This window comes from Mustela nivalis (genome assembly GCF_964662115.1).
Source record: "Mustela nivalis genome assembly, chromosome: 13".
NCBI classification, from domain to species: domain Eukaryota; kingdom Metazoa; phylum Chordata; class Mammalia; order Carnivora; family Mustelidae; genus Mustela; species Mustela nivalis.
In genome coordinates, this window is record NC_139032.1 from 6,128,091 (window position 1) to 6,151,347 (window position 23,257).

A 23,257-nucleotide genomic window follows, 5' to 3' on the forward strand; every position below is an offset into this window, starting at 1 on the left:
CTTTGTGCTCTGGGGCAGTCTCTACCGAATGGACAATCTAAGTGTTGGCTGCTACAGGTATATCCCAAGACTGGGCTGATTAGAGGCCCAGCAGTACCAGGCATGGGAGTCGCGAGACCAAACAAACTTTATCAGTAATGATGCACATTCCGGAATGCTACCACGCACAAGGCTCTGTGCAGGTGAGCGCAGCCGGCCCCCCTCATCAGAGGCCTCAGAGACACCCAGAAACATCTATCACGACTCAAACAAGCACTGCGGAATGCATATTGCTGGGGCGCAGGGTAGGGGACGGGAAGCCGGGGCAAGGGTATTCCTAATAAGCTGGAAGAACGTTCTCCACGTCAAGCAGCAGCATCTGAATCTATAAAGGACGGCTTCCTGAGCGTTCGGAAGTAAAGGATTCAGAATGAGTAAGCTTGCCGGCTCGTGTAAATAACATCTACTTCCATTCCTGAAGACCCGTAAGGTGGAAATCAGGTTTTCCGGGTGGCTGGAATAAGGCACATCCTGGATAGAAAGCGCCTGCTCTGGGCTGTGACAGGGGTGAGGCTTCCCTGAGCGCTTTACCAACACGACACACACCGTCCCTGGCATGATTTTTCAGCCTCACAGCCGTATGAACGCGACACTGGTGCAGTAGAAACCAGACTTCAAATTTTTGAATTTTGATCTCTTCCTGGGTGAGCGAGATGTGGTGCCGTCCTCTCTCATGACACGTGTGAGATGACTCTGCCCAACCGTATGCTAATGGAAATGTTCTGAACACATTTAAGGCAGACCAGGCTAAGCCATGCTGTTCAGCAGGTCAGATGCAACAAATGCATTTTTTTGTATTATGATATTTGATATTTCCAACTTCCCATGGGCTTATGGGGACCTAACCCCACCCCAAGTTGAGGAAGATTTGTACACGAAATGACCGTCACTGGGTCACTTGAATCAGAATGCTGAAACACAGAATTTTTACACACAGTGATTCTGTTTGGACAGAATTCCCAGCTGGAACACAAAAAAATCTACTCTTAGAATTTCTGCCTGTTAAATGAATTGAGATCCAGGCTAGGGGGCATAAAACAAAATGGTTAATCCTTCCCATATCTTTGTAAAAAAAAAAAAAAATCTCTTTAACTGCATTTCCTCTCATATCCTAGGTCTTGAAAAACAGAAGCTTTAAGTGGGCTCATAAAAACCTTTGTCCCTCATTTCAATAATCAGAATATTTTAAAGTGTCAAGACCACTGAATTATAGCAGGGATCAAACATTTTGATGGTAGACCAAACATTTTAATGGCTATAATCAGAAGACGACGTTCTGTCAGGGGGAGATAATAAAGTTAACAGTTTCTTCTTTAAAAAGGTCTAGAACGGAGGCTGCCGGAGAGAGCTGGTGACTTTCTGTATCAACTAAGACTTCTAAAATAAACTTACTATCAGTTAATAAATGGACTCAAGCTCACTGTTGTAAGTCAGCTGGAATTTCATTCTGGTTAAATAACTGAGCTCGTGTACTCCACAGAGAGGTATTATTTCCACTCAGACCCAGCGCTCTAGAGAAAGAAAAAAGGAAGACCCTAGGAGGTGCCTGTGATGGAATGGGATGGCTCAGGCCGGGAGCGGAAACCCTCAGGCTAGCCCTGTGCTGTTCCTGGAGGAGCAAATGTCCAGAAAGACCTCAGTGGGGCACTTGACATTTTTATATGGTGGTTTCTCTTTCTTGAGAAAAGTGTCTGAATCGAGCTTTGCCCAGGTTAAAAACTGTTGGGAAGTGCCCTGATGCCACAGGCCAGATCTGCAAAATGGGCATGTAATCTCTCTTGACCCTGAAGCTGTATTTTTGCAACAGGTTCCAAAGGCCAGGGAACAACTGCTCAAAATCCTCTCCAAACCAGCCTCCAGTGAATGGGTACACTGAACAGTGGTATGCTACACTTGGTTAACGGGTGAGTATTCTTGGAGAACTCTGAGGCTAAAAAGGCAGCATTATTCCACTTTTACCAAGAATTAGGAGGAAATGCTGACCTAAGTTACCCAGTAACTATCCTTAAAAAGGGCTTAACAATTAATTGTGGACGCTTATCACGAGGGAAAACAAACAAGGCCATTTCATCTGTTTGGATACAGGGAAATCAAATCACTCTCTCAGAAATCAAATCACTCTACATTGCTTAAATGTAGTGGGGGCAGGATAAACCTTCCCTAAAACCCCCTAAGCCCACTTAGCCCTTGGGGGAAATAGTTAAACAGATAAGAAAGACTTTCTTCTCTACTTCTCTCCTTTCCTCCCACAAATGGCCTCTGCTAAAGCAATTCCAAGATGTTATTTCTTTACTCGAAAACTGACTTTATTTTGCACAAGGTTCTGGAGGAGCAAATCTGATTCTGAGGATTCCGTTAACTTACACAGGGTTTTTTTGGGGGGGGGGTGCGGGTAGGGCATCAAGAGTAGGGATAGGCAATGCCCAATATTCTGAGATTCAGAAATCCCTGGAGAAGGTGCAGGAGGTCCGGAGGCTGGCACCCCATCCCTTTTTCCGCAAACCCAGCTGCTGTTTCCAGGGGAAGATGGGGACTTCAAAGGAATCTCACCTGCTGGGTGTCCCCACCTGTGTGAGCTCAAAGAGAAAAGGAGACAGACTCCAGCCCCAAAGGAGCGCATTCCAGAGCCCCAGTGCTAAGAGAGGCAAACTGAATCGAAATCCGAACAACTCATACCTCTGAGCCATGGCTCAGACATCCGCTTAGTCCAGTAATCTGTCAGGAGTGAATCATTTAAATACACCCTTGTTTAAAAACACGCAAATAGGACTCAAAATTATTTTCAATAGAGCAACAATGTGGAGAGCGAGGAAGCTCAAGGAGGTTATTCTGGCAGGTTACCAGGGTGGGAAAGGAAAAAATTGAGTTCTCTGAGCTCTCTTTCCCCAGTGACCTCCGGCGGGCCCTAACTGCACACACCTGAGTTTGGGCAAGAATTTGGCCCCGGGTGAGCGGCAACGCCCTCTACCTCCCTCCCCTCGGGGGCCCGGCCACCCCTGAGGCTAAGGTGCCTCTGCTAGTCCAACCTAGGACCGAAGACCCTCTCCGCACTCGATCCCTGTCCAGGCAGCACGGGGCGGGGGAGGGGGGGGGGCGCGGAGAGCACACAGGACTGAAAACCTAATAATAAACCGTGTCTGCTTCCCAACGGGGAGGACCAGGAGCTTCGCCTCCCCCTTCCAAGCCCCTCTGATCGTTTCGGGTAAAGAGGAGCCCGCAGCTCGTGGAGCACCGAAATCGGAGTCCCCGCCGAGCTTTGTTCGCACGCAGACAGGGGCGCCCCGGCGGGGAAGCCCCCGCGTGGCTCCGAGGCCGACCCAGCGCAGCCGCGGCGCCTCGCCCACCCTCGCCGCCGCCGGCCCCGCACGCGGCCTGGCGCTGGGAGCGCGTGAGGGCGCGCGCCTCGCCCACCCGCCCGCCGAGCCGCTCACCGAGCACCACCGCGGCCACGGTGGACAGCAGCAGCCAGTTGCTCCTCAGGAAGCGCTTGCTGTCGCATCCCTTCCTCGCCGGCTTCCCCATGGCGGGCGCCGGGGCCGGGAGCCGCCGCCGCGGCCGCCGCTATTGTGCGCGGAGCTCGGCCGCGAGCGCGGGGGACCCGCGGAGGCTCCGCGGCGCGGCGGGGGCGGGAGGCGGGGGCGCGCGGGCCGCCGCGGCCGCCGCTGTCGCTGTCACCGCCGCTGTCCCCTGAGACCGCGCGCCGCGCCTGTCGCCCGGGCCACCTCGCCGGCAGTGCGCGTTGGGCGCGCCCGGCTCCTCCTGCCGCCGCCGCGCTCTGCAGCGCCGGGGCCGACCCGCGAGGAAGGGGGGAGGAGCGGCGGGCGCGTGGGGGCGTGCGCCGTGCGCGCGGGAGCCCGGAGCCTGCAGCCCGCAGCCCGCGCCCGCCAGCCCGCACCTGGAGTCGCTTTTTTTTTTTTTTTTTCTTCTGTCCTGCCAGACCAGCTTTTCGGATTTGGGGTTTCCTCCTCGCGGAGCCCAAATGGGCGGAGCCGCCGTGGTTTGGCCGCGCGCCCGCCCCCCCGCTCCCCGCCGCGGCGCACACGCCTGCCCCCGGCGCCGCGGAGCCCTCGCGGGTGGGCAGAGGTGAGGGAACGGCGCTGTCGCGGGTGCCCTCGGCTCCCCGCCGCAGCGTCCCGAACGCCTGAAGCCCCCAGCGGGGCAAGAGGGACGGCTGGGGGTGGGGGCAGGCAGAGCAGGACTTGGTGAGCTCAAACCCCTAATCCCCGCTCCCGCCCCCCATTATTAATTCTTTCTCGGGGTAGTGGGAGGGGAGGCACCCGTAGGACGGCGGGTGGACGCGGGGCTTGCAATGGGCCCGCGTAGAAACTTGAGTGGCTCTGTGGCCGCTGAAGGCCCCCGAACTGTGAGCCTTGGCAGAGGGACTAGGTGTGAGCGCCGGGCGGAGCGGCGCTGGGTGAAGGTGGGAGGGCCCAGTCCTAAGGCCAAGTGCGCTGGGAAGGCAAACCGGGGAGTTGGAGAAACGAGGTAAGTGGTGCCAAATAGATTACGCGAGCCTAAGTGAATTTTCTAGTTCTCTTCAATTCTTCTACCCCATTATTTCACCGTCACTTACACACACTCTTTCCTTCCCTTTCCCACACCACCACCTCCGCAGCTCTAGGCTGCCTTCCTGTCAGCTTTCCTAACATTAAGTAAGATCTGCACCCCCCCCCCTTTTTTTTTTTTTTTGCTATTGCGGAGGCTACGCTCTGAATGGGGAGGGTGGGGGAGCTCCCCAACTGGATTATCTGATGACTAAAACCCCACAATTAGAGCTTCATTCCTTTGGCTGAAATTGATGCAAGCCTACTTGAAGAGATTATAATTCAGCTTTAAGAACCAGGTACACTTTAGCATGAACGACTTGATCAGATCTTCTCCAGAAACTAAATTTTGAGAGCAGGAAGGATAGAGAGGTGTCAAGGTCACTGTGTGCCTGAGCAGGATCTGAGGAAATGTCAGAAGGAGGGAAACTATCAAGAAAGAGGGGACAGAGATAGCCACCCCCCCACCCACACACAAAAAGCTGGGAAGTACTCAGGTATCCAACAGGAAAGGAATGGCAAATATATTATGAAGTTGTTGTGCAGTAGTACATTAGGCAGCCTATAGAAAGGAAGTTTATGAAATTTTTAATTGCATGAGATAGCATATGTTATGATATTAGGGGGAAAAAGGGAAAGGGGAAAAAGAGAGGGAAAAAAAAGATTACATTGTGCATACAGTTTGGTCACAACTATGTAAAGCAAACATAGAAAACAAAACCTTATACTTAGGAAAAAAAAAAAGTCCATAAGGAAATATGCCGAATTTTTAACAGTGGTTGTCTTTGGGTGATATAATAACGTGTTTGAATCTTTCTGCTTTCTATCTTCGTGTATTTTCCCAAGTGTTTCCCGTGAGCTTCCTCATGCCTATTACAGTTGTGGGTAGGGTTGTATTGAAGAGAGAAATGGGCCCTAAAGAGAGAAAAAAGTGGAAAAACCAAGATGAACTTTGTACATCACAACTTTTTGACATCTAATAGAACAATCACATCTGGGTTTTATGCGTAGGATGTTTAGGTTAAAATCCCAGGACCACCACTTACCAGCTGGGTAACTTTGGGCAAATTGCTTAAATTTCTTTGTCTGTCTTAGTTTCTACATCTGTAAAATGGAGGCATGAATATTATTTCTCTCACGGGGATATGGTAAGAGTTGAATACAATGTTTTTAAAAGACTTAGTGCCTGGCATACAGCGAGCGCCATCCCCAGTTGTACTTGGAGATAATGGGAGCAGGTGCATTTTTCTCCCTCTCACCTGTGGCCTGCCTGTCGGGAACGCCCCCTGACGTTAGACCCACAAGAACCTTGGCATATTTATTAAGAGTAATTACTATGGACTCTGAAAAACAATCTGAGGGGTTTGAAGTGGTGGGGGTGTGGGAGGTTGGGGTACCAGGTGGTGGGTATTATAGAGGGCACGGATTGCATGGAGCACTGGGTGTGGTGAAAAAATAATGAATACTGTTTTTCTGAAAATAAATAAATTGAAAAAATTAAAAAAAAAAAGAGTAACTGCTGTTTAAAGTTGCCATAGACCCTAAATCTACTGCATTTTCATACCTAAGACTCCATAGATATGTAAGTGGCTTTATGCTAATTTAAATTATGCAATTTTAAAATAGTGCAATATAAAAAGATGAATAAAGCCAACATGTATACACTCATTTTGAAGTAATAAAAATCTCCTAAATTAAACGTAAGAGTCAAGAATCTTCAAAGTTCAAAGCAGGTGGGCCAAGGGAATTATAAACCGCACTCATGCCATTGCTCCTTGGCGGTTCCACTTTAGGTGGTAATAAAAAATAATTAATAAGCAGATATAATGCACTTGCCTTGTGCCAGGCACCTTTCTAACCACTTTGCACAAATAATCTCCCTTGATCCTCCCAACAGCTGAATGCCATAGGGACTGGTGTTCTACCTCGTGGAACTGCTGGAAGAATCAGATGAGATACTGTGTGTCATTAGCGTCTTTGTCTTACAGCTGAGGAATCTGGGGCACATAGAAGGTAAGAAAATTCCTTCAGTTCCCTTGGTTGGTTAAGAGGAAAATCAAGGTGAACTAGGTGGTCTGGCTCAAGGTGAATGGACCGCCTTTTATATGAGGAACAAATACAGAATTGTTAGGGGAAATTACTTGAGTTACTTTATGCAAGATCTTCAGGATTCCATCCTTCCAAATCCAGGGGACATTAGGGTGTCTTGAAGTGCTTTTCTCAGGTGGAACTTGCTTGCATTTTGGTGGCTGAACTCCTGAATTCACTTTCTGTGGCTACTACTGACCCCTGGTTCTATGATATATTTGCCTGAGATAAGCACTACTTACAGGTAGTAAGCATCACTTTGGGGGGAGATAGGAGACTTAGCGTTTTAGATTTATTTTTTAAATTTTCATTGTCTATGATAGTCATGAAAGCACATAATCTCAAGTTGGACAAAAGTTAAGAGACGTTTCTCTTGTAAGTTCTCTCTGAGGGGAACTTGACCACTCAGGTGTTGGAACAGGAACTTTACTCTCCTGGGGTAAGACCTTAAAGCCAAGTAGAAGAAATCTGTAGGGTTTTCCCCGCTTCCAATAGGTGTTAACATCTCCTTTTCCCCAGACCCCTCAGATGCCTTCAACCCTGCTGATACAAATCTTTGGCCATGTCTTAATACATTACATTTTGCCAGTGTGCTTCCCCCCCTCCCCAAACATTTAAGCAACTCTGCCATTTCTTTTACTGCTATTGTTTCTTTCTATTTTTCATCCTCAGTTGTTGAGTCATGGACTCTCTTGTTATGAAAGGAAAGACACTTTGACTTTGCCATACAAGGTTATATCATCAGGTGACAGCATTGGCTTATATATTACTGGTTCAGGGACAAAAAGTAAGGCATCAGCTTCTGATCACCTCCAGAAATAGTAGGCTGGTTTTGGTCTACCATCATAAAACATTTGCAGTTGGTTGCTTTGTCCTCATGCTGTGGTAATGGGACGAAGGAGGTCATGGGGTACCAGAGTCTCCTTCAGCATCTACCGCTGCGTAGCCATTCATGACTGATGGGTGATAAGAAGGATGCTGTCAGCACATTCAGTCTTTTTAGCAATCTCTTCCTTATTTACTTCATCTTGAAATTATAAATTAAAAGGAGAAAGAACTATAATTCATTAAATCTTCACAATAATTCTCCAAGTAATATTTTATAAAGAAGATTTGGCCTGAAGAGATTTATATATTATTTAGACGTCCTTGCAGGCTGAATTGAACAGAGCTTTCCCCACAGGCTTTATTGCTTGCTTTGACAAACTGAAGAACAATTCTGTTTCATTTCAGAATATATAATATATATATATATATATATATATAAATATATATATATACATATATATATATATATTTATCTGCTTTGTAAAAACTGTGTGTCCTTGAGCAGGTTGTTTAACCTCTCTGAAGAGTTTAAACAACCTCATCTGAAGATACCATTTGAAGTAATAAATACAAATGGCTGATACATATTTGATACATATTTGAAACATGAACAAGTTTTCAGTCTCACAAGAACTCAAGGAAATGAAAATTTAAACCAGTATTTGTTTACCAGTTAAAGATGTTTTAAGATAAAATATTTAAAAATGTATAATTTTAAGATTATAAATTGTAAACTTAGAGAAGCTATGTAGAAATGGGCAGCGTTGCAGACTTCCGGTAGATCTAAAAAATGCTATGACTTTTCTGAGGCTTATTAGGTAGTTTGTAACATCTTTCATTAAAAGCATTTGTATTCTTAAACTAAATCATTCTACCTCTTCAACTTTATTCCCCCCAAAAAATGATGGTTGGGGGGTGGGCTGTCCATTCCAGTTCAGTTGGAAACAATTACACTACCTAATAAAGTGGACGGGGTAAAGATTGGTTAAGTGTGGTAAGGTATACTGGGCAATGGAACACCATTCAGGTATTGAAAAGCATATTTAAGCATGTAATTCAAAAATTACATGGGAAAATGGTAAGGACACATAGCTATGTTTTGAAATGGCAAAAGTAAGTTATAAAATAGTGGGCGAATTTTTTTTTTATGATGAGACTATAGTTATTTATTATTTGTATACCTGTAAATATAAAACTTAAAATATGCATATTATAATTCCAATTACGTCTGTGCGTGTGTGTATATGTGTGTAAGGGTAGTAATCTGAGTGCTGCTTTTTTTTTTTTAAATTTTAAGACTTTATTTATGTATTTGACAGAGAGAGCACAAGCAGGGAGAGCAGCAGTCAGGGGGAGAAGCAGGCTCCCCGCTGAGCAGGGAGCCTAATGCAGGGCTCGATCCCAGAACCTTGGGATCATGACCTGAACTGAAAACAGATGCTTAACTGACTGAGCCGCTCAGGCACCCAGTAATCTGAATATTATTAATTTGTGAGCACGTGTTCTTTGCTCTGCTAGGCCAAGCTGTTCATACACTTGGGAGATTAGGATTTTCTACAGAAGGAATTTAAAGAAGAAAATATACTAACATTCTACTTCTACATGAAGTTTAGGATTATGTAGCAGGAAAGACTGTCATCACGAGAAAGAATGTTTCGTAGTCCTTCACTCCTCATTAGAGTATCAGAATCCCAGCACGAAAGACCCATCTCAGAGAATTCTCTGGAGTGGAGGAAGGTCACCCCGTTACCTGTAAGTAGCTGCCCCTCCGCTGAAGCAGGAGAAGACCCAGGGGGATTAGATGAGTGACTCACCACTTTCTGGTCAAGGAAATGGTGGGAAGACCAAAGGGAGGGTAAAAGAGATGCTGGTCCGGTTTTCTCTCTCCAGGCTTTGCCGAGGAAGGAGGTGTATGTTAGAGACAGGAGGGTGACAGCTCTGTTTCTGACCACCCATTACGGGGCTGCCTCCCAGACTGTTTCTTACCAACCCGGGTGCAGCCACATCAACACAAGTGTGGCAGGAAGTGTATGTAGTCAGGCAGGGAGAGGACCTGAGATTTCACGTCCCAGGCACCCTCGGCTCCTGGGGGCAGGGATGCTGAACCGAGAGCCTCGGGATGGTCAGTGCCAGATGAGGCGACTCTCAAGAGTCTTGGGCTGGGGGAGTCCCGTGTGAACCGGCCCGATACAGAGGCTCACTTATTTATTACTGTCGGTAGCTGAGGTCGGGCTGAGGCTGTACTAGATGTCTTCAGCTCTAATGAAGCCAAGAGAAAAAGCAGAATATATCTTCCCAACTGCACATTTTAACCCGGAAGACCTGCAGGGCAAGTTGCAAGTAGGGAACATGTTCTGGATGCCAGGATCTAGACGGGTCCACACATCACGTTGGGCTGTTCATGTTTTAAAGTCTCTTTCATTTTGCAACAGCTCCCCCCCCCCCCCCCCCCGTCCATCTCATTTGTTTGTTAAAGGGACTGGCTCATTTGTCCTATAAGATTCCCCCAGACTAGATTTGGCTGATTGCTTTTTCATGGTGGCAATTGATTTGTTTTCCTCCCGCACTGTGTCCTCTGAGCTGGAGGTTGGATCTAGGGGTCTGATAGCTAGCAGGGCCAAGATCCAACCAACGGTGGATTCTGATGTCAGCCTGATTCATCTGGGATAAATTCGCCGTCAACATTTTGAATATGGTTTGGCATCTGTTAGTGATGGTTGCTTAAGATCGCTTTATTTAATTTGTTCTCATTCTATCGTTCCTCTGAATATATTTGCCGGAATTCTTCTATAAAAAGAATTTTTACCTCATCAGCTATTTGGTTACCCTGAAATAGAGTTTGTACAGAAAAGGCAGGATCCGTGATTAACTTTTTCCCCTTACTGGTTTTCTCAGTCATGAATTGGGGCCCTAGCATCCTGCAGTGGGGACTGACATTGTTTTGTTCCCTTGTTTTTTATGTGTGTTATGATGGACACTGTATTAGGGTAATTATGCTCACTGGTGTTATTATGAATAGGACACTGTATTAGTGTTATTATGTCTACTAGAGTTCTTGTGAATACTTTTATTAGTGTTATTATGAAATGAAATTTATTATGTTAATATGAAACACGTAAATCCATCCAAAATATATAAATCTGTGTGCGCATATGTAACTGATTGAAACATATAAATCCACATGTTTCAATCAGTTATATATGCGCACATAGATTTTATATGTTTTGGATGGATTTATGTGTTTCATTCAGTTACGATCGTTATTATTTTCCTTGCTCAAATTGCTGAATCTTTAGCTAACGGGAGTCCATTCATTTTGGCTCCCATGTCCTTTGGCCAAACCATTTGTCTTCAAATAGTGTTCTTATTTTCTGGCTCAACAAGATGTCCCAGGACCCTCTTGTACATTTCTTGCCCTGGAAGCAGCCATTTCCCCAGTCTCTGGGTTCCTTTTTGTGGAGAATAGTGTTTAGAAACTGTAGTCTTGGTGATGGGGGTACTCATCTCTACCAGGTCCTGTCCTGGTTTGTTTCACTTAGCTTAAGGTCCTCACGGCTCATCTGTGTTGACATGAGTCAGAATTCCCTCCTTGTCACAGCTGAATAATTTCTATTTGTTTATCCGTTCATCCACTGATGAACACCTGGGCTGTGAATAATGCAGCTGTGAAAATGGGTGTATCAGTATCTGTTCAAGTCCCTGCTTTCAGTTCTTTCGTGTATATACCAAAGTGGAATTCTTCGGGGTAATTCTCTGGGTTATATATATTTTAAAAGATTTTATTTATTTATTTGTCAGAGAGACAGAGAGACCCATTTACAAGCAGGGGAAGTGTCAGACAGAAGGAGAAGCAGACTCCCTGCCGAGCAAGGAGCCTGATGAGGGACTCAATTCCAGGATCCTGGGATTGTGATGTGAGCCAAAGGCAGATGCTTAACTGACTGAGCCACCCAGGCATCCTCTATGTATAATATTTCGAGGAACTGCCATGCTGTTTTCCCCAGTGGCTGCACCAGTTTGCATTCCCACCAGCAGTGCATGAGGGTTCCAGTATGTGCACGTCCTTACCAACACTCGTTCTTTTCTCTTTGTTCATCTTAATTGTAGCCATTCCCAATGTGTGTGAGTCAATTCAAATTTAACACTGCAGAATTTTGATTAAATTTCTTTGATTTTACTCATGTCACTTTTTCTTTACTTTGAAAATCTTGGCTCTTAAAGGCCTTAAGTATTTATTTCCTAATTCTATAATGTACGTGTAATAGTAAAAAACAAAACAAAAACATAAAACCATATATATATGGCTCAGTTGGCTAAACATCCGACTCTTGATTTCAACTCAAGTCATGATCTCAGGGTTGTGAGATCGAGCCCCACATCAGGCTCTGCGCTGGGCATGGAGCCTGCTTGAGATTCTCTCTCTCTCTGTCACTCCTCTCTCTCTTTCTTAAAAAAGAAAGAAAAACCTGTGTGTGGGGGTGTGTGTGTGTGTATGTGTGTGTATCAACATTACTTCTAATAGTAAGACCACTGAAAGCAGCTTAAGATTTCTTTGTGGTACTTTTTTTTTTTTTTAAGATTTTATTTATTTATTTGCCAGAGAGAGAGAGAGAGCAAGAGCGAGCATAGGCAGAGTGGCAGCAGAAGCAGAGGGAGAAGCAGCCTCCCTGCCGAGCAAGGAGCCCATGTGGGACTCGATCCCAGGACACTGGGATCATGACCTGAGCCGAAGGCAGCTGCTTAACCAACTAAGCCACCCAGGCGTCCCTCTTTGTGGTACTTTTAACCCCAGAATGTATCCCTCAAGGCATATATAGTCAAATTCCTGTGTTCAGTGGTCCCTTGAGCTAATTATTTTCCCTTGTGTGATTATGCCATCAGTTTGAATGAAAGCATGTGAAACATTTACATTGTTCAGTCTAAACTAAAAGAGCACAGAGCATTCTCCTTTTGGTCTTCCTCTCCCCTCCCTACCCTCTAGGTAATACTTCATAGCTATCTATTGTGCTAGTTGTCCTTCAGTTGGTTCTTTTTAGAAAACATAAACAAAATATATTTTTATTCTCCCACCCTTTATTACACAAAGGTAACATTATCTAAGCCCTGTTCTTTGCCTCACTTTGTTTCATTTATCCTGGTGGTCGCTCAATATTCTGATACGGAGATTTTGCTCATTCCTTTATCTGTTCAATATTCCTTTGTGTAGCTATTGGTATGAAGAAGTCTTCCTCATCCTTTTGAAATGCTACAGGATACTTTATTGTGTGGATAGACCCATAGTTTTTTTTTTTTTTTTTTAAACAAACTTCCTAGTGATAGACATTTGGTTCTTTTCCAGTATTTTGCTATTACAATTAATATCACAAGGGATAGCATTTACCTCACTCAGAAGTGTGCTGGCAAGTGTTTACCAACAAGCTCTCCAAGGGGGGGGGGTGGGAAGAAAGAAAGAAAAGCTTAAGAAAAAAAGAAAAAAGAAGCCTTGATTTTCTGGTTTTTGATATAATATATTTCTTTGCTTTTGATCTAACTTATTTAGCTTTACATCTGTATAATTTCATTTTATTTTGTTTTGAGAGGGAGAGAGACCGTGAGTGTTGGGGAGAGGCAAAAGAAGGGGGTATGAGAGAATCTTAAGCAGACTCCACACTGAGTGCAGAGCCCTGCATGGGACTAGATCTCACGACCCTGAGATTATGACCAAAGCCAAAACCAAGAGTTGGACATTCTAATTGAGCCACTCAGTTGCCCCTAATTTTATTTTTAAAAATGGAAGTGCTGGGGCACGTGGGTGGCTCAGTGGGTTAAAGCCTCTGTCTTTGGCTCAGGTCATGATCCCCTGGCCCTGGGATCGAACCCCACATCGGGCTCTCTGCTCAGCAGGGAGCCTGCTTCCTCCTCCTCTCTCTCTCTGCCTGCCTCTCTGCCTACTTGTGATCTCTGTCTGTCAAATAAATAAATAAAATATTTTTTAAAAAATGGAGGTGCTTAGGGGCAGCTGGGTGGCTCAGTTGGTTAAACATCTGCCTTCAGCTCAGGTTATGGTTTCAGGGTCCTGGGATCAAGCACGGCGTTGGGCTCTCGACTTAACGGGGAGTCTGTTGCTCCTTCTCCCTCTCCCTCTGCAACCTCACCTCATGATCTCTCTGTCTCTCAAACAAACAAATAAATCTTTAAAATAAACAGAGATGTTTAACAGCCAGCTCACAGATATTCCTGAAAGTTAAACAGTCAGCTCTTGTGAGCCAGTACGAGCCATCACACCATTAAGTCCACACCTCATTTTAGTACCTGAGTAGAAACTTTTATATGCCTAAGCTAGAGATCCATCAGTTTTTTTTCTCAAGAAGAGAAGTTCAAAGGTAGACAACTTAGTGCTTATGTTGGAGCTCCATGGTGGGGTATCCCATGGTCCTTTCTCTCTGCTCTGCTCTCTTAGCCTCATGGTCCAAAGTGGCTGATGGAGCGCCGGATATCATGCCCATATGCCAGACAGCAGAAGGAAGGAAGTGAAGAAAGGCTCTGTGGACTCAGTTACTTTTTAGGATATTCCCAGAGACCCCATGTAGCCCTCTGCTTACAATTTGCCGTACAGTACTTGGCTACCTGGTCATATGGAGCTGTAAGAAAAGCTGGAAAATGGGGACAATTGTGCAGGTTGCTGCCTCAAATAAAATAGGTTTTTTCTTTTCTAATTTACTAGGTAAGAAATGAAAAATGAATGTTGGCTAGGCAACTAGCAACCTGCACCCCTTCTCACGAAATCTTTTAAGCTCAGCTGCTCCAAAAAGCCACCTTCGATGATGACTTTTCTCCATCTCTTCTCTGAGCTTCAGTGCTGATGCTCCAGGGATCATTGTAGAAACGACACACATTTTTTCTGAATCATTGTTTTGGTGTTTTATGTGTATGCCTGCCTCCCAGTTCCTAATCCACTGATGATTATACACAATTATAAATTCATATGGGCAAAATCTGCATTTTACATTTCTTCTTTGTTTCTCTTACAACTTAAAAAAAGATTTTTAAGGTGTAAAATGAAGTTAGTGATATCTATACTGTTACTGGAAGAAACAGAGAAACAGTACACATGAACGACTAAAATGTACAGTGTTACGTACATGCCCCTCTCTCTTTCTCTTCCTCCCTCTTTTCTATTATTCGTTCTTTCTTCCGGTTAAATATAAAGGGAAGCCGAGGGCAGATGGAATGCAAATATTTTATCTCGGCTGGGGGAACACCGTGTACAAATTACTGGTGGTTTTCGGGACCTGGAACTAGAGACATCCGCTTACGTTGTTGTCTAGCTCCTCTGTTCTGGGCGCATCACGAGAGTGACTCTTTAAGTACACACCTAGTATCCTACCTGCTATTAACATATATTCATTTTCCCTGTCTTTGAACTTTGTAATTGTAAAATCACACCTCAGGCTTTATTGAGTCTGGTTTCTTTCAATGCACATGACATTTGTGAAATTCACCCAGGCTGTTTTGTTATAGCAATAGTTTTCTTGTATGACTGTGTCACAATTATTAACCCATTATGTTGTTGACAGACATTGGGTTATATCCGTCTTTTGACAATTATAAATAATCCTGCTGTGGACATTTTTGGGCCTGTCTTTTGGTACGGGGTGTATGTGTTGGGCATATAGCTCGTTATGGGAGTGCTGGGTCATAGTGTATGCTTATGTTCAGGTTTATGAGATGTTTCCAGATTGTTTCCAAAGTGGCTGTACCAAATGATATTCCCATCAGCACTGTGTGAGAGTTCGGTTTTTCCCCATCTTGACCAAGTATTGATCAATCATCTTGACCAATCCCTAGTATTATACTAGGGAATAGTCTATCTAGATTCTTGTTTGGGACCAGAGTGCTCATTGACTTGGCTGCTGGTCATGTTGGTGGCGACAGCTCTCTCTGAATTTCCCTCAGGCAAAGAGTGATTCCACATCCAAAGTCAAGTGCCTTCTTCTGGGAGTAGATCTGTGAGTTAGGGTTAGGGTGGAGGAGGTGGTCATGGTGGTGATGGTGGGGTGGAGACAATTTTCAAGGGCCATCCCAACTCTGAAGTTTCTTGCAAGACTAACTGAGGCCTGAATTGCAGAATTTTCCCCTCTGTCCAGTCCTATGTCCCTCACACTTTGAAGATGTTTTATTGCCCAGCAAACCTCTTAGTACATAAGATTGGAAGTGCCAGATGATGTTTCCCTGGGACAGTGATTAGGACAGTATTGTTAGATTTTACAATTCTTAGATTTTGGCCCTTCTGGTGGGCATGTGATTGTGGTTTTATTGTCCATTTCTGCAATGGCTAATGAGAAGGAGCACCTGTTCATATATTTAATGGGAATCTCTTTCCTCTTTTGTGAAATGGCTGTTCAAGTCTTATTCCCTCTATTATCAGGTTATGTATCGTATTCTTTGCTTCATATGAGCCCTTTGCTGGATAGATGTATTTCAAGGATCTTTTCTCACTATGGCTTGCCTTGTTTACTCCCTAAATGATTTTCTTCTCATTTCCTGAATTTTAAAATTTTAATGTGATCCTGTTTAACAAAATTTTCTGTTAAGTTTGGTGAGTACTGATTTTGTTGAGGAAATACTTGTGCACCCCAAGAGCACAAAGATATAATGTGTTCTATTCTTAAAAGCTTTATTGTTTTACTTCTCTCCTTTGATCTAAAATCTTCCTGGAACTCCTACTCTGAATGGTGTGAGGTAGGGGTCAAGATCTATTTTTCTCTATATGGCTATCCAGGCAATCCAGCAACACTGATAGAAGACATCATCCTTTCTCCAGTGCACAGCAGTGTCCCTTTTGTATATGTGTGTACGTGTGGCTCTGATTCTGGATTCTCTGTTTTGTTCCATCTGTCTATTTGTCTGTCTTTCCACCAATCCCCACTTTGTTTAAATTACTGTAGCTTTATAATTAGCTTGGATACTTGATATACATCCTCTTTTTCTCTTTAAGAAAAACAAAGAAAATGATCTTGCCTATTCATGATCCTTTGGATTTTCAATTTTAGATTGTTTGTGAATGCACACAAAAAAATTTTCTGGGGTCTTTTTGTAGATCAGTTCTGGGGAGAGTTGGCTTCTTTATGATATATCAGTTTTATGGATTTTGAGTCTTTTAATACATGAACCTCGTATATTCCTATTTAGGTCTTCCTTAGTTTTTTTTTTTTTATTTTATTTTTTTAAGTTGTTATTTTCTGTGTAGCTATCTCGTGCATCTTTCACAAGATGTCTCACAAAAATACCTAGGTTTTTATGATTGTAAATGATATCTTTAAAATTATTATATTCTTGGTGGCTTAGTGGGTTAAAACCTCTGCCTTTGGCTCAGGTCATGATCCCAGAGTCCTGGGATCGAGCCCTTCATCGGGCTCTCTGCTCAGTGGGGAGCCTGCCTCCCCCCTCTCTCTGCCTGTGTCTCTGCCTGCTTGTGATTTCTGTCTGTCAAATAAATTTTAAAAAAAGAAATTATTTATATTCTAATTGTTTATTAATGATATCTAGAAAACAATAGATTTTTAAAAGGTTTTTAAATTTATTTATTTGAGAGGGGGAGTGAGAGAGAGAGGGCACAAGCAGGGGAAGATGGGCAGAGGGAGAGGGAGAAGTAGACTCCCCCACTGAGCAGGGAGCCTGATGTGGGGCTCGATCCTAGGACCCTGAAATCATGACTTGAACTGAAGGCAGATGCTTAACAAACTGAGCCATTCAGGAGCCCCCACAATTGATTTTTGTTGTATTAATTTTCTTTCCAGCAATCTTGCTAAATTCATTTATTTCCATTCTAGTAAGTGTCTATATATTATTTCTGATTTTTTTTTAGATGTGTAAATATGTTATTTGTAAACAATGACAATTTTAGTTCTTTCCTTTTTATCCTTCTGTTTCCTTTTCTTCTCCTGGTTAGTACATTGAATAGATGTGGTGGTAATAGACATCCATGTCTTCTTCCCGGTTTTAGGAGGAAAACTTTCAATATTTTACCTTACATAAGATATGCCCTGGGGCGCCTGGGTGGCTCAGTGGGTTAAGCCTCTGCCTTCGGCTCAGGTCATGATCCCAGAGTCTTGGGATCGAGCTCCACATCAGGCTCTCTGCTCTGCAGGGCGTTTGCTTCCCCTGCTCTCTCTCTGCCCGCCTCTCTGCCTCCTTGTGATTTCTGTCAAATAAATTAAAAAAAAAAAGATATGCCCTATTTCTTATCAGATTATGAGAGTCCCTTCTAGTTAGCTAAGTGTTTCCTAATAAATGGGTGTTGAATTATATCAACTGAGCTCTTTTGCATTTATAGAGATAATTATATGATTTTTCCCTCTTTTTCTGTCAACGTGGTGAATTACGGTAATTATAATTGAATGTTAAACTCTTGCATTCCCAGATTAAGCCCAGCTTGGTCATGATGTACTATCCTTTTTATGTTTTCTTTCCAGATTAAATTTGCTAATTTTATTTTCTATTTTTAAGATTTTATTTATTTTAGAGAGAGCATGAATGGGATGGGGTTGGGGGTAGAGGGTGGAGAGGAAAGAATCTCAAGCAGTCTATGAGGGGCTCCATTTCCCAACCCTGAGATCCTGACCTGAGCTTAAACCAAGAGTTAGTGCTTAATCCACTGACCTACGAAGGCATTCCTACTAATTTTAAAAATAAGTTTTGCTTCTAGGTTCATGAGCTGTTTACTAGCATAATACATTACTCTCCTACAAAGCCCTTGTCAGACTGGGGTATAAAATTTTCATAGGCTTTAGGACTCAGCTAAAAAGTATGCGTAAAAGTATTTCTCTAGAAGAATTTATGTAATATTCCCCCCCCCCCCCTTAAAGGTTTGGAAGAATTCACTGGCTAATCTGTTTCATTATTTTCTAGTTCAATTCTACTGAATTCATAAAACATTCTGAATGATTTTAATATTTGAAATTTCTTGATCCTTACTTTATGGCTTACCATGTAGTCAATTTTTGTAAATGTTCTCTATGCCTTGAAAAAGTATTCTGCCATTGTCTGGTTCTGTGTTTTACCTATATTAATTATATCAAGTTTCTTAATCAGGTTGTCTAGATCTTCCATATATTTGCAGATTTTTTTTCTCTATTCTGTAAGTTACTAAGAGATAAATTAAAATCTGGGGCACCTGGGTGGCTCAATGGGTTAAAGCCTCTGCTTTTAGCTGGGGTCATGATCCTGGGGTCCTGGAATTGAGCCCTGCATCGGGATCTCTGCTCAGCAGGGAGCCTGCTTCCTCCTCTCTCTCTCTCTGCCTGCCTCTCTGCCTACTTGTGATTTGTATTTGTCAAATAAATAATTAAAATCTATTGTAACTGTGGATTTGTCTATTTTTTGGTGCTGTCAGTTTTTACTCTCTGTGTATCCAAGTTGTATTATTTGATACACACAGCTTTAGAATAGATGATTTTGTGGTGTATTGAGACTTATTCTTATGAAATATCCCTCTTAATCCTTAGTAGTGCTTACTACCTAAAAGTTGTCTTCTTTTCTAATACTAGTATAGTTATGCGACCTTTATTTTAATTAGTGTTTTCATGATATGTAATTTTCTATACTTTTTTTTTTTTTTTTTGGAAGGAAGCATACTTTATGTACAGATCCCTTCCACCATAACTGATGTCACAGGCCAATGCAGACTGTTCAGGGCTGGTTGGGGTCCATGTGGAATGTTGAGGTATTTACCAGGGCTTGTGAGAGCTGATAGATCCGTGGTCGCTGGGCAGATCAGTACTGTGGAGGGGCTGCTGTGATCCTTTGTAAGCTTGGCTTTGGGCTGATCTCCGGGAAGCTGATGAGGGGGTGGTGGAGTTGCTGCTTAGTGACCTGAGTCTACAACTTACTTTCCACAGCCTCCAGCGAGAGACCGTGCTGTGTCCACCTGTCATCTGAAACTGGTGAGTTTCTTATTTAGATTCAGACTTGTTCAATCTGTTAGAAGTCAACTTTATGTAAGGCATGATTTTAAAGCAGCTCACAGAAAAACTGGCTGCACAGAGTTAGGAATAATTCTGGATAGTTGACAAGTTTAGCATTGTTAAAAGGAGTATGCAAGGATTGAGAAATTTTTAGATGCCAGGCTAGAACGTCCTTAAATATGCTCAGCCTTACAGACTCTTACAGAAAGGTGAAGAGAACATTTTCCTTTTATAAAATATTGCTCTTAATCTTTAGTAATGGCTTATATCTAAAAGTCTTGCAATACTGGTCTCCTTTTTAATAGCTTTGTTTTAATAAGTGTCTTCATGATATATAATTTTCCTAATTTTAAAAACGTCTATGTCCTTATTATTTAAGGTGTGTGTTTTGAAAGTAGGAAACAGTTGGCTTTGATTTTATTTCCAGTCTGAAAATCTTAGCTCTTAGATTGAGTATTTATTTGTGCTTAATTCAGTTACTAATATATTTTGAATTCTACCAACTTAATATTTGTATCACCTGTTTTATGCTCCTTTTTTTCTTTCCTTACTTGCTTCTTCTTGGCTTAATTTTTTTTTATCATTCTAATCAACTTGTGGGTTGTACATTCTTTATTTCTGGAGATTATTACTATATTCATTCTTAAATTATTAGTGTCTAATACAAATTGGTACTTCTACATAGTGACAGGACCTTGGAACGTATGAGCTCTACCTTTGATGTTTATGTTGTCATGCATTTTAATTTTACACAAATATAAAATTCCACAAGACAGAATTAGTAGTAATATTGGTGTTTTCTTCACGTAGTCCACATTCATTTAGGTTTACTTATATATTTACCTTCTCTGGTGCTCCTAATTCCTTCCTAAATTCTGTGTTTCAGTTTGGGATCATTTTTCTTTTCTTTTCTTTTTCTTGAAGATTATTTATTTATTTATTTGACAGACAGAGATCACAAGTAGGCAGAGAGAAAGGGCGAAGTAGGATCCCTGCTGAGCAGAAGCCTGATACGGGGCATGATCCCAGGACTCTGGGATCATGACCCTAGCCTAAGGCAGAGGCTTAACCCACTGAGCCACCCAGATGCCCCTCATTTTTCTTTTTCTTGGAGAATTCCCTTTAGTAGTTCTTGTAATGTTGGTTTTTATGACAATCAGTTATCTTTTTCTTTGGAGATGTCTTAATCTCACTCACAGTTCTGAAGAATGCATTTGTACTTATCTCAGTCCCTCCTCTGGCCCAGTGTGAACAGTTCATGCCCCAGACCTTGTGCTACTCTTCTGACTGGGCTCCTGGTGCCTGACTTTTTCTTCATGCCCACACACCAGCTTTAATCCACCGAAACCTGGGAAGGGCATTTCTTTCTTATCTAGTAACTATGGACAAGTGAGTCCTTGGGCAAGCCAGGGAACTTGTTCACCATCCAGTGGACTATAACCACATCTTTTACAATGAGGTGTGCATCCCAGCTTTGAGATGAGGGCTCTCTTCTACGTTTGTCAATCCTTGGGTACTTTCCTCAGGGCTAGTATATTTATAGTTACTCCTCTGTTAGAGTCAGTAGTTTTTGTTGTTGTTGTTTTGTTTTTAGGTTTTATTTATTTATTTGAGAGAAAGAGCATGCATGAGCAGGGTGGGTGTGCAGAGGGAGAGGGGGAGTCAGAGAATCTCGAGCAGACTCCATGCTAAGTGTGATGCAGGGCTCGTTCTCACAACCCTGAGATCCTGACCTGAGTCATAACCAAGAGTTGGTTACTTAACTGACTGAGTCACCCAGGTGCCCCTGGAATCAGTAGTTATTCATATCGAACTTTCTTTTTTAGTTACAGTGTGATTTCTTTCTACTGACTGAGACCTGAATGATATACCAATCTGCATCTCCAGGATAAATCTCATGATCGTGATGCATTATGTTTATTGGATATATATTATATATCCTATATATATCCCAATATGCTAGATATATATTATTTGATTAAACTTGCTAATATTTTGTTGTTTTACGTCTATGTTATAAGAGATAATGTTCTGTAATTGTTTTTTTTTAAGATTTTATTTATTTATTTGACAGAGAGAGACATAGCAAGAGAGGGAACACAAGCAGAGGGAGTAGGAGAGGGAGAGGCAGACCCCACACTGAGCAGAGAACCTGATATAGGGCTGGATCCCAGGACCCTGGGATCATGACCTGAGCTAAAGGCAGATGCTCAATGACTGAGTCAACTAAACTAGTTCTGTTTAGTTTTAATGTCTTTATCTGGTTTTGGAATCAGAATAATACTGACTTTATAAAATGATTTAGTGTTTCTCCCTTGACTATTTTCTGGAAAATTGTGTGTAGGTTTAGGTTTGGTACTATTTCTTCCATATATGTCAGATGGAATTCACAAATGAAGTATTCTGGGCCTGGAGTTTCTTTTTGGAAGTAGTTAACTATGAATTAAGTTTCTTTGATTGGTAGTGGGTTGTTCAAGTTTTCTATTTCTTCTTGTGTCAATTTTATAATTTGTGTTTTTCAATGAATGTGCCCATCTCATCTCAGTTGTCAAATTAATTGGTGTAAAGTTGTTCATAATATACCTTTATATCCTTAAAATCTTTGGGGCCTGTGGTGATATCCTCTTTTTCATTCCTGATACTGGTAATTTGTCTTCTCTTCATATTTTTCTGGATCAGTCTGGGTTGGAGCTTGTGAATTTTAACATCTCCCCCCACCTCCCGTCAATCCAACTTTTGGGTTCATTTATTTTCCACATTGTTTTCCTATTGGGTAGGTCTCATTTTTGAGGTTCCCTCACCTCTGTCATCTCGTACTCTTAAAATTGTGCCTGCTAAGGCAATTTTCTAATGATGTCAAATAGACTGAATGCCTTCAAATAGATTTCATTTTTGTATTTTTTCTGTTTTTTTAAGTAGTTCTCTGCAAGAGCACATGTTACTTCATTACAGCCAGAAGCAGAAATCTGAGAGGAATAATTCTGGGTGGCTGGTATTGCAGGAAAAGCACTAATTTGGAGGCAGATTCCTAGGTTGAAGACTTTTCTCTGTTGCTTACTAATATTGCTAATAATGACCTTGGGCAAGTTAACTTGAGTAAGTGTAAGTTTTCTTGACTATAAAATGGAGATAGCAATAATATCTTACATCAAAATATTTCTGTAAGCATTAAGTAATTCCAAGTAAAGCTGTTTAAATGAACTGTGACAAATGTCATAACTATAGTAGGGCTCATATTTAATTTTTATAATTGTGGATGCCTTGAAGGCGGAGACTGAATCTCTTTTTGATCATGATTCCTCAACACATAGCACAGTTCCTGGAATATATTTTGATGTTCAATAAACATTTGTTGAGCTCAGCCAAAGCTATTTCACATTAATGGTTAAAATTTCACTTACTAACCCAGAGAAAATGCTGAACTGTATACCCATAGTTACTGATGACATCTGAATTAATACAGATCATGCTGAATTATCGTTCATTATCATTATTTAGACTAAAAATGTATACAGTGCTATATGTAAATTTCGTGTGTAATTTTTATAGGATTACCCTCTTTCTGGTCACAAATGAGAATATGTACTGAGAGATCTATAAATGGTGGGAAATTCCCAAGGATTGTCTCATAGGAGGAAGGAGTGGAAAAATGCCCTGATTTTGGTAATGTTGTAGATTGAGTGTGCAGATATAAATAGAGATTCCTAAGACATGTGTTACTGAAGCTTGTAAACTCTAACCTTGTGGCCACGTTCCTTTATAATTTGTGCAAATTGGTCTGTTCAGAGAATTACCTACCTACACTACCTACAA

At 42.4% G+C, this 23,257-nt stretch overlaps 1 protein-coding gene and 1 long non-coding RNA gene across 2 annotated transcripts in view; one reads left to right on the top strand and one right to left on the bottom strand.

Moving 5' to 3' along the window:
• SLC1A1 (solute carrier family 1 member 1) overlaps positions 1 to 3,587 on the bottom strand; it is a 70,479-nt gene extending 66,892 nt beyond the window's left edge. Inside the window, exon 1 of the mRNA XM_082694418.1 lies at positions 3,471 to 3,587. Within this exon, the coding sequence (XP_082550544.1) occupies positions 3,471 to 3,561 (91 nt within the window). The 5' untranslated portion in view covers positions 3,562 to 3,587. The remainder of the gene's footprint in view (positions 1 to 3,470) is intronic.
• Positions 3,588 to 3,932: 345 nt separating this feature from the next.
• The window catches only part of LOC309845914, a 28,311-nt gene continuing 8,986 nt past the window's right edge, over positions 3,933 to 23,257 (top strand). The window contains exons 1-4 of the long non-coding RNA XR_014301590.1: positions 3,933 to 4,122; positions 6,481 to 6,596; positions 19,107 to 19,203; positions 19,379 to 19,423. This is a non-coding gene — a long non-coding RNA (uncharacterized lncRNA). The remainder of the gene's footprint in view (positions 4,123 to 6,480; positions 6,597 to 19,106; positions 19,204 to 19,378; positions 19,424 to 23,257) is intronic.